Here is a 12,067-nt window from a genome sequence, read left to right on the forward strand (position 1 = left end):
AGTTCTTATTAAACCATTCTTTGTACACCCCAAGAGGAAGGAGGATTTTCTCTTCTCTAAATAATTAATCTAATGGTGGGTTGGAATGGGATGCAACCAGGCAGGGCACAGAGATGCAGTAAATAAAGCCCAACTGTTGTTTTTGTAAAAGAGATAAATAAAATGGTGTCTTGTGAGGACCTCTGTGAGCAGGTTTGTAGTCTTCATGGCTGCCCAGGGCCACTCTCCAGAACTCGATCAGAACTTCGTTTTCCATACCCAATGTTTTATGGGCGAGGTTGTAGGTTGAGTTCAACAAACGCAATGAAAAATGACAGCTAAAGAAACGGTAGCTAACCGACGAATAGACAGGGAACGGAAGAATCGGAGTGAAGGTAAGAGAACAACAACAACGAGAACAAAATGGCGGGAAAACGAATAAGCGAAAGAAAAAAATGGGGGGAGTTAAAATGGACTACAAACAGAACGGATGAAAGCTAAAGTAATGAAACTCAAGGTAAAAACAACAACATTGAGAGAGAAATGAAACAAGAGGAATCACAGCCCGATGAAAATGGGGCTGAAAATATATAAAAGACGAAAGTGGGAACAAGCCCGCGTAACAGAGAGAGAGAGAGCGAGAGAGCGAGAGAGCGAGAGAGTTTGAGAGAGCGAGAGCAAGAGAGCGAGGGAGAGACAGAGGTTGAGAGTGAGGCTACAACGGTGAATTCCACTGATGCGATGATTCAGTGAATTTAGTCACAACGCGGAAAACCACAACATCTATTGTGCAGAAGTTTTTTGTTAGCTCAAGCGTGCATGTGTGTACTTAAACAAACCGATGTGTTCCCATATTACTGTTGCTATGGAGTTGTTTTCTAGTTGATTTTTTTGTGCATGCGTGTATAGTGGAGAGGGACGGCATTAGGTTTGTACTTCACGGTTGCAAGTTGCAAGTTCCAGCAAAAACAGCATGAAGATGCAGCCATCAGATAGTGTAACGGTCGCCCAAAGAGTACAAAATATTCAACCAAAATATTTGATATTGAAAAATAACCACAGAGAAGCCCATGGCATGCCAGCAGAGCGCTTGACACCTTGTATTCAGAGAACTCCATCGTTCTTTTGTGTACTTCTGAGAATTTTTCTCCCTCTATTTTTTAAGGTTCACTATAGGTCACTTTGGATAATAGTATCTCTGCACTGTGTAATTTATTTATTTATTAATAGATTGATTCCCAGAAGTGAGTTCAAAATCCAACCATGAAACAAGTTGTAGAAGTAAGTTTGAGTTAGTGCTTGAGGCTATCACACTATCAACACAGGCTTGATGAGGGGGGACCGAAACAAAACTCATCAAGGTTTTAGAATTGAACAAAAAGAAACAAGCACTCACAGCCACAAAGCAAATAAACCGAGGGGGCTTTCACCTGATCAGTTTATTTAAATCAAACCCTTTAGCATTTCCGCTGATAGTACGGTTTGTTTGGGGTTCATTCCGACTCTGGTGTGTACCAAACCAACGAACTCTGGTCCGCTTTTGAAAACAAGAGTTGGTCACTTTTCCTAGATTAATATGAGCAGGATATGGGGCAATCAGGAGGGGACAGCACTAATCCAAATGTGGCTGGACGACTTAATAAAGCGAACGCTTTAAAACAGACGTTTTTTTCATCAATCAGTGACCAAATATTTTTAATTTGTAGGAACGCCAAAGCAAAATGATAAGAACAAAACATTGCACAGGCTTTCAATTATTAATCTAAAGTCGGATTTGTACATTGCCCACGGAAATGATCTTGTCAGGTTTTTTTTTGGTGTTTTGGACTGTGACTAACTGTAAGAGAACATTTGGGGAAAAAACAAACCAACAGTTGTATGTATCAGATGTCATTGTTTTGTAATGTATATGATTTAGGAATCTCAATATTGAAGATATTATCGCAGAGGGTTCCGGGTGAGCATATTGCATAAAAAAAACATACGACTATTATTAGGGGGATACCAATACCACCCACTACCCATGACCCCAAATTATGGTACTGTACCCAAAGGTGGTGCTATTTAAAAAAATTATGAACTAGCCTTATTTCTCCTTACCAGATTGACCTGGAGTCAAAATTCTTTAATCATATTAATCTCTAAAATCAATTTTCACCCTGGTCTTCTGCTCTAAAAATGTTTACTTTTCCCACAATTTCATAGAAAAGCCAAACGTCCACAGTCTCAACCCATTTTGCCTATATGACCATTTTGTTATTGTATAACTACCATACGGCTATTATTAGGTAACATTTTCAGATCTGTGCTCTTTTAAGAAAGCCCTTAATTCTCTTGTGAAATGCGTGCTTGGAGTTTTCTTGATGTTGTATGCTTATCAAAATACATTTTCACCATGTGAATGAGGCTTCATGCATTTCAGGAATGTCAGTGGCTCAACAGGATAATGCCTTGTAATGGTGATCCTTAGGTTGAGAGTTTGAATCCTGATTATCATGAACAAGCTGAACATGATATTTTGTCATTGTCACTCATTTAAGAAACACAACATTGAACAGCACCTGAAATTCATCAGGCTATCAACATTCCGACTCGTTTGTTTACAAGAATCTGACTGCCAAGACACAGTAGTACAGAGTATGGCATTAGGGTAACTTCTTCGTTAACCATTTTTCCTTCATAATTAACTCTGTCATAATTATATTTCTTCCGTTAATGTTCTTGACTACAAAGGTTTAATTTCCCCAGAATTTCAACGATTTTTCAGGTATATGCTTTTAAGAAAGCCAATAATTCACTTGAGAAATGTGTGCTTGGAGGTTTCTGGATGTTGTATGCTTATCAATAGACATTTTGACCATGTGAATGAGGCTGCAGTTCAGGTTTATCAGTGGCTCAATGGGATAATGGCTTGTACAGCTGATCCTTAGGTGGAGAGTTTGAATCCCGATTATAGCATGCTGGACATGAAATTCGGCCATTGCTTTGCAGCTCACCTGAAAGCCGAGGCACAGTATTGCATTAAGTGGAACATCTTCATCAACATCTTTCCTTCATAATTATTTGTTATATTTATATATCTTCCATTAGTGTGTTCTTGACTATTAATTTTGCTCACGTGTCAACGTGAAGAGGCAGGGCAAACAAACAATAGTCAACAACCTTAACAAACCTACAGGTACACAGAACAATCAAAACAAACTCAAAAACACTCACACCATTCATTTGCACACAATGGACACACAAGGACACACAAACACAAACACACACAAACACCATCGATAGATTTGGCTAAATACAAAGCTTTGTGCACGTCGGCCCTCTCGCTCTGTCTCATGCAAGGCTTTCATCAGAAGAGGGGATTCACAACAACGATGACAAGCCGGTTGCATCATTATGCTACATTATTTGTCGGCGCAATTGCCGTAATTTCAAAAAGTCAATCAACCCTCCGTTTGTCTTACCAGCAACACCACCTAACATTTGCATAGTATTTAATGCAAAGGTGATCAATGAAGGACCTCATAGTGGTCAGATTATCTGAAAAAATATTTTTTTCCTTCCTTTGCTTGCTGTGGTTTGGGGGGATGGAAAGCATTTGTTACCTGAAAGGATGCATCCGTAATAAGCTCTGTGCTCTCTAAGGTTGAAGAAACACTCTATCTGGCGGCCATTAAAAGGTCATCTGGTGGCAGTGGCATGGGGGCGTGAACCAGAGATTGAGAACCCAATATGTAAGCCTGGATTGCCATTGCTGCTTATGATTCCTATGATTTCTGCCCTCTTCTCTCTCAGAATATGACCTCTGCCAATCATAGCCAATCATAACCCCCCTCTCTCTCTCTCTCTCTCTCTCTCTCTCTCTCTCTCTCTCTCTCTCTCTCTCTCTCTCTCTCTCTCTCTCTCTCTCTCTCTCTCTCTCTCTCTCTCTCTCTCTCTCTCTCTCTCTCTCTCTCTCTCTCCGTTCAGTTCAGTTCATACACCTGACTTTATTTCCTTTCCCTTTATTGCCATGGCAACACAATACCAGGTGGGGCCATCATTCTTGATGTCTGCCATGGGCCCGTTAGTGTCTTTGATGTGTGTGCGTGTGGCTTTTCCAACCATATGTAACGTTAGTACTCACTAGGGGCTGCCTCGACTAAGATCTTGCATGGTCGATTCTGATTCGTCCAACCAGACGAATCTTCCATTGATTGTGGATCATACATATTTTATATACACAAATCATATTGTATAATACGTGTTAAATATTGTTTAAATCAATGGTGCCTCATTATTTGGTCGATTGCCTGGCTCAAACCCTTTCAAATATCAATAGGCTTATTCAGGGTTTCTCACGCTTTTCACTGACCGCTAAATGAATACAACACCCTAAAGGAGGCGAAGAGAAGGCCATTGATTCTGGAAAGTGCCGGCACTATAAACAAAATGTATAAAAGCTCTGAAATGTGATGGAAAAAAATAAAGCCCCATGCATACTGAATCAAATAAAATGAATAGAAGAATGTTTTATTTTGTTGATCAATAATCAGTGTTTGACATTTGTTTTTATCGGACTGGGACAAACAAAGCGAGGAGGTAAAAGGTCACGGTACTTACTTCTTCTTTGTCTCGTAGCGGCCGGTCGTCCCTAGACTCTGCAGACAGACAGACAGACAGACAGAGAGAGAACAGAACATAATTATGCAAATGTTCAACTATTCAAGAAACCTGTATGACTGTGTTACATAAGACAAATCCAGGGTTAGGATAAGGGAATGAACACCTATTCAAACATCCATTCATCCAACCAACCCGCACTCACTGCATTGAATCCATTATATGATGAGTGAGAAAACCCGAAATAAACAACCTTTCTTCATCGTTATTTGAAATGGAACTACAACTACATAAGAGTGCCGCCGTCGTGGGAGTGCTGAATAGATACTTTTACTGCCACCCTGCCTGCCTTATGTTTCCTTCTCCATCACCTGGGAGAGACAGAGCCATGAGCTGTTCAATTAAAAACACAACTTTTGCTTGAGTTCAAGCCTACATGGATTTTGTCGGTGCGAACAGCATATGGAGTGTTTTCTTTCCGTTGAACCTGCACCAAATTTTCAGAGCGCATTGTAAAGTTAGCTCAAAGGCTGTAGAGTCAAAACTAAACAGAAATGGTAACAAAACAATGGTACGAGAGCGTACTTAAGACCATGTTAGAGATATAGCTATGTCGATAGCTAACTTTAAATAAGCTTCGGGACATTTATTCCAAAACATTTTTAAGGCCGTGTGGAAGTCCCTGCTCAGGGTAGCAGTCCGCCATGCACATGGCTAATAACCATCCACCTCGGGAGAGTTCGATTGGTGTTCACGTCCTCATTGGCTGAGTGTCAGAGTCCCATCTAGCTACACCAATCAGATAACGCCACAGGCCAAATGGTGTATGTCATTACAGAACACTGCAGCTTCTCGGAAGAAGTGTCAATCAAATTCTTCCATGTTTATCTAATATGAATGAACAAAGAGCAATCCTCTTTCAGGGGCTCATCTGTGATCCCAGTAGTCAGGCCTGTTGAAATACTGTATTCTGTATGGGATCATTTTATGAGCCACTTTTTCACCTTTCTTAGTGCATTCAGGTACATGCAATTTAGTAGCAGGTAAGTTGAAGAAATGAAACATATAAACTTTTTTTTAACTACTTTTTTACTCTGTTTCTGAAAGATATCAACAAAGAACAAAATTGAAAAGGGGGTTCTGATTTATCCGCAAATGCATTGAGACCAAAGAGGAGAGGATTCAGAGAAAGAGAGAAGAGGCAAGGGCGGTGGGCAAGGCTGGCTTGCGTTGGAGAAAAACAATTATGTTTTTCTTTTCTTTTTTTATGATTAACATAGGGTCCAAATGTCATATTGATTTGGTCCCCAGCCCGTAAACAGCACTTCAATAAACAGTCAAACAAAAGTCTAGTACCCAAATGAACTCATCTCAAACCCAGCAGAAACAAAAGCTCTTTTCCAACCTTCTGTCATTTTTTCAGGAGCAGAACATGAGTTGTGCGATGCCTCCACATTTTCTAAAGAGTATAAACCTTGAAATAAGCTGTTAAATAGTAAAACATAAAAAAAAAAAAAATCTTAGCTGTTACATATAATTATATATTTTTATTCCTGTTGTCCTTTATTAAAAAGTTAGCAAAATATTGAGACAAATCTTCAATCCAAAGTGAAATCAGATGGTGGCCTGGGAGTCAGCTCTAGTTTAGCACAGGGTGTGTGGGGGGGGGGGTCGGACCCAGTGACTCTTACCAGGGGTGTTGGGGCCAGAAATGTCTCAAATGATGTCAAGATTAAAAGTTGTGATGAGTAAAGGCCTCCCGTGTTTTGAAAAATTTTAGAATATTGAAATGAACTTTGATTGGCAGCGCCTCTGGGAAAGACTCTCCAGGTGTTATGGGAAGTGACCTTTGGTAACAGTTGTAATAAATCAAGTTTTTCATGTTTGTGGAATGAACCAAGATGGACCCAGATTCTTATTATTACGTGGCTACTTACTAAAGCAATAAAAAAAAAATATTGTACAAAACATAGCGACAGAAAATGATGTTATCGATTGACAAATGTTATTTCTTCCGACAATTTTTTTCTGTCAATTCAGTTCCAGGGTTGGAGCTAGAGCAACACAAACTCGCTTGCTAGCTTTCTTCTTAAGATAGAACCCAGGTCCTCCAGTGTCTATGATCAAAAACAGCGTCATAACATAGGCCTGTTGTTCATAGCAGCAGCACGCTATCTAGGAACAACAACGACCGCTGAAAGCCATAATAGACCCCATCAGAATCGAGTATTCAACAAAGTCCTGTAATGAACCAGTGCATCGCGACTCTGCCCCATGTCCCTGTACTGGAATACGTCCCCTCCTCTCTGCTGTCTCTGATGGCGTTCCTCCCAGGAGGGAGTGGACTCATGCAGGTGGGAGCAGCATGCAGAGACAGCCCACAGCGGCTCTGGGAGAGACAGATGCCCCGCCCAGCTGAGAGCATTAGCCAACCAGCGGGCAGCTGTGCAAGGAAGTCATTGGGATGGAGAGCGCCTGCCTGCGTGCAACACACACACACACCCACACACGCACAAATACGCACACATACGCCACACAAAAACAGCAGGCTATTTGTGACAAAGGAACACACACACACACACACACACACACACACACACACACACACACACACACACACACACACACACACACACACACACACACACACACACACACACACACACACACACACACACACACTATGCTGTGGTCATGATGTGGTCGTCACGTTGTTCTGGAATGGTTGACACTCCGGAGACGAGGCTGTATTTGGCGGGGCTCCACGTTGATGATAGAAGTGTTGTGACTAAACATTCATAGAGGCGGGATCCTTCACAGCTGAACATTCAACACTGTCAGATCTGAATAAAATGATAATGAATACAACTGCATCGTGATGCCTATCCGTGTTCACTGACATGCCTCAGCATCAAACATGACCTCCATTTCTCCGCTTTGTTAAGCACTTTTGAACTGCTGTTCACCAGTACACACGCACACAAAAAGTAAAACACACAAACACACAAAAACGAACACACTGAGCCGACAGCACACACTCACACACATAAGGGCACAGGAGGAGCATTACATAAATGAGTGTGTCAGGCTAAAGGGGGGGGGGGGGGGGGGAGGACGGTCGTGACTGGTGAGTCGTGAGCACTATGGCACCACAGAGGCGTGGAAGAGATTAAGGACCGGAGATCTTGTCATCTCCTCTGGAACCACTGGGAGATGACAAGTAGGAAGCACGCTGGGCTGTTCCCAGGGCCGATTGATCCTCAACGAGTCGGAACCTAGGTGTGTGAGGGCAACGTACCATGTGTGCGTGCGTGTGTGTGTGTGTGTGTGTGTGTAAGTAAGTAAGTAAGTAAGTAAGCTTTATTTGTACAGCGCCTTTCACAGACCAGGGTCACAAAGCGCTTCACAGTTAAAATAAAAACAATAACAATACACAGTTAAGAAGTACATACAAATTTAAGTTTAAAAGGCCAAGACAACTAGGTGACAAACATAGCAGCCCCAAGACAGCTAAGCAAAAGCATGAGCAAACAAATAGGTCTTTAGTTGCTTTTTGAAGGAGTCAACAGACTCCATCGAACGCAGAGAGAGCGGAAGATCGTTCCAGAGCCTGGGAGCAACAGCCTGGAAGGATCTGTCTCCTCTGGTCCGGAAACGAGTGTGTGGCAACGTCAACAGATTCTGATCCACAGACCTCAGAGCCCGAGTTGGGGTGTAAGGCTGGATCAGATCACTAATGTAAGGCGGAGCCTGGCCATGCAAAGCTCTGAACGTTAAAACCAAAATTTTAAAATTTATCCTGGACGAAACTGGCAGCCAATGAAGAGCTTTAAGAATAGGGGTTATATGAGTCCTCCTATTGGTGCGAGTCAGAACTCTCGCTGCAGAGTTTTGCACTAACTGCAGGCGAGACAGCTCCTTTTTGTTTAGACAAGAAAACAAACTATTACAATAGTCTAAACGCGAAGACACAAATCCATGAGTGATCAGCTCCAAGTCATTTTGTGAAACCATTTTCCTGAGTTTCCAAATGTTCCTCAGTTGAAAAAAGCAATTTTTGGTCAGCTGTTTACAGTGCTGCACTAATGACATGTCTTTGTCAAACACAACACCCAGGTTTCTTAGTGTTCAGGTGTGTGTTCATTGTGTTCCATCTACGGTTGTTATTAACCTAGATTTCGGTCAAAATTGCCTCAACAACTTATTTTATCAAGTTTATTAAAATCCTTAGACTTAGACACAAGAATGATATTTTTATTTATTTATTATACAACTTTTAACTCAAGCCTAATATAGACCTGGGTTTAAGGTTTTCAAACCAAACCATATGGAACACTTCAAACATCTAGTGTTGAATGTTTCTGGCAAAATGTTGAATTATGAACGTCATCTAGCTTTTTACATTTAATACTCTCTGCCACTGCCTAGTGCCTTTCAAACATTACTTCATAACCATAATGTAATAATCTAAATAGCGGCCGACCCGACACCGTTCAAACAACAGCAGGTCACGCCTGGTGGGATTTCATTAAATGGCTCCATCTACAACACGTCAGCGAGTTTCAAACATAACACTCATTAACCCTTGAGTGTGTCCTCAGATCATCTCTTGCACACGACAATGAATTATCTCAAAGACACTTCAATATAAAGGAAACCAAAAAGGCAACGATATGGCTGCATCAAAAATAAAATGAAGAATTAACACGAAATAATCTCAACATTTATCCTTATACACACACAAGTTACAGAAACGGACGCTACATGATGGAAACCGTACATTATCCAGGTTCAGAGGTGTCCGCGCTTGTAAAGGCCGTACCGAGACGGTGTTCGATTCCCGTTTTCCCCCCAGTCTCGGAGGGGGCGCTAATTAATGATGAGCATCTGTGCAAGCTGATTTTGGAATGGAGTGTTGTGAGGACTCGTTAGGCTGACGAGCACTCCTGAGGCACGCAGCCAATCAGGCGCTCGCAGCCTCCTTAATGAGATTCATTTGAATTCTCCGTGTTTCACTTTGATAAAACCGGCTGATGAATAACAAACGATGATGGTGCTATCTGTACTCATTTAATCGTAAGGCGGCTGGCTATTTTTCTTCAAATATCAGATTCTACAAGAGTTTCCTACATGGACACACTTCATGGTTATGTCATCCTCCAGTTTGATCCTGTATAGAAGCACCTTGCCCTCTCCATTTGTGGTTATGACCCCGAGATCGACAATCCATTCTTTGCTCTGCGCTACATCCTCCTAGATGACGTAACGACTGCATCTCTTCTATTCTTCTCCCTCATCTTTTAACTCTCTCTCTCTCTCACTCTAATTCTGTTATATGAAGCGGTTTGGGTCTGAATTCCCGCTTCCTCTCTCACTCTCTTGTTGCCTTTGTTTCTCCATCTCCTTCTCTCGTTTCATTCTCCAAGGCCTCGTTGCAGGTCTCGCTACAAGCAAATAAGCCCAAATCCTTTTATACATTTTTTGGACAATATGCGACTCAAATCTGATATCCAGTGCAGTGTGAACAGCACATCTTTTCAATTCTAAATTGGGCCACTTTTACATGGCCACTTTCTTCCTGAATAAGGTACAGGCCAGGTCACATTTTTGCCATGTGACCTCAGCATGAACCTCAGTCTAGATCAGCATTCGTCCAAATTCTGCTCTGGCTGGAGTCCCTCTCTGAATACAAACACAGAAGACATCTGCGATTGAGGTGGTCAGTGGAGAGGAGGTGAACATAGTCATTAAGGGTAGTATTGTCATTCAAAGTAGCCCTTGACATGCTGGCATTTTGGATTCAAACCGTTTCCGTGAAGACATGCACAGCATGATCCGCCCACACCTGGCTACGACTTTTTCAACTTCTTATGATCATGCTCTCTTCCACTGCACATCCAATTAAGAAATGAAAGCGAAACTCAGACTCTGCCTCGTAGAACAGCCTGCTGCGTGTGTCATCTTTGATATTGTGAGTTTGCGTATGCGGGTTAATGACACAACTTTGAGCAATAAATCTGAATAGAACACTCAGACTTGCGGCGTGAACAGTGCTATTTCTCTCCCCCTCTGCTGTCTTTCCAAAACACTTTACTCACACCTTCTCCCTGATGCTCTCCATCCCTTTTTAACTCTCCCCCTCCCCCTCCCCCTCCCCTTCCTCTCCCTCCCCATTGATTTTTGGCTGAATGTCAAGTGTCTGAGCATGTTCTGCATGGCTGCCCTCTGAGGGCTCCGTCCTCCAGCTTTGATGCTGGAGGTCCGTCGGCCCGCCCTCTGCCCACCACCAGCCCTCACTGGGCAGGTGCACGCTCTGAGGATAGGCCGTGGAGGGAAGACACTTTACCCCCACTCCTTAATACCCTTCAATTGGCTGCGAAGGAGGGGCTAACCTTTGTCGTCCCCGTCTCGATGATACAGCGCCAAGCAAGGTTGGATGGAGTCTGTCTGTCTGTCTGTCTGTCTGTCTGTCTGTCTGTCTGTCTGTCTGTCTGTCTGTCTGTCTGTCTGTCTGTCTGTCTGTCTGTCTGTCTGTCTGTCTCCGTTGCTCATGAGCCTGGATGCCTGAGAGTGATGAGCTCGCTGGACGTCGTTTGACGGTTCACCTCGATCTCTCAAATGCCACACATCACTGCAGACCCCGTCGTCATGGAGAGAAAAATCCATATTCCTCTTCCGCTGTGCAAACCTTTTTATGATTGCAAATCATTTTTGTTACCGTTGACTTAATAGATTGGAGAATTGTAAAGAGAGAGCAGAAGAGAGACAGATTTTGAAAATAAACAACCAGAACCAATTAAACACAGAGACTAGTTTATTACCCATTCACATTAATGAACAGGATGGCCCTGGGACCTAAGAAAGGGTCTGTAATCATAGAGTAACTACTCTTAGAGCTGTCTCACAGACACACACATATACACTGTGTGGCATAAAGTAAGGAGACCTATGGGCAGGATTGATTTGGTCTAATTAAATATTGGCCAAGTTTTGAATGACACAGGTTTACTTGATGAGGAGGAAGAGGAAGAGAATGATGATGATGATGTGTCAGTAACCCGATGTAACCCGATGATGTGTCAGTTAACCGATGTGAGTCGCTTTGGATAAAAGCGTCTGCAAAATGCCCTAATTGTAATTGTAACCAGTAGCTCCTGGTCAAAGCCCGACCAGGAGCAACTCTCACTCATCCTCCATCTGTCATAATAGAACTGACCCGTGAAATGACAGGCTGCTAACTGGTTAAGCACTCTCAGGCATCTAGGCTCACCAACACACACACACACACACACACACACACACACACACACACACACACACACACACACACACACACACACACACACACACACACACACACACACACACACACACACACAATACCCCCCCCCCCCACCGATTTCTCACTTTGCTAATTGAACAAGGTTTTATTTTGATATCGGTCAGTAGCTGCACTGTACTGCGGTTGTAAGGGCCTCAACCCCCC

General features: G+C 42.6%; 1 protein-coding gene across 2 annotated transcripts in view; it reads right to left on the reverse strand.

Annotated features, from left to right (window-relative positions):
* Positions 1-12,067, reverse strand: part of ankfn1a (ankyrin repeat and fibronectin type III domain containing 1a) — a 100,172-nt gene that overhangs the window by 69,338 nt on the left and 18,767 nt on the right. For both annotated transcript variants that reach the window (XM_030340193.1, XM_030340194.1), the window contains exon 7: positions 4,582-4,619. In XM_030340193.1, coding sequence (XP_030196053.1) covers positions 4,582-4,619 — 38 coding nt within the window. The remainder of the gene's footprint in view (positions 1-4,581; positions 4,620-12,067) is intronic.

The sequence above is a fragment of the Gadus morhua genome, chromosome 18, assembly GCF_902167405.1.
Source record: "Gadus morhua chromosome 18, gadMor3.0, whole genome shotgun sequence".
Classification (NCBI taxonomy): Eukaryota; Metazoa; Chordata; class Actinopteri; order Gadiformes; family Gadidae; genus Gadus; species Gadus morhua.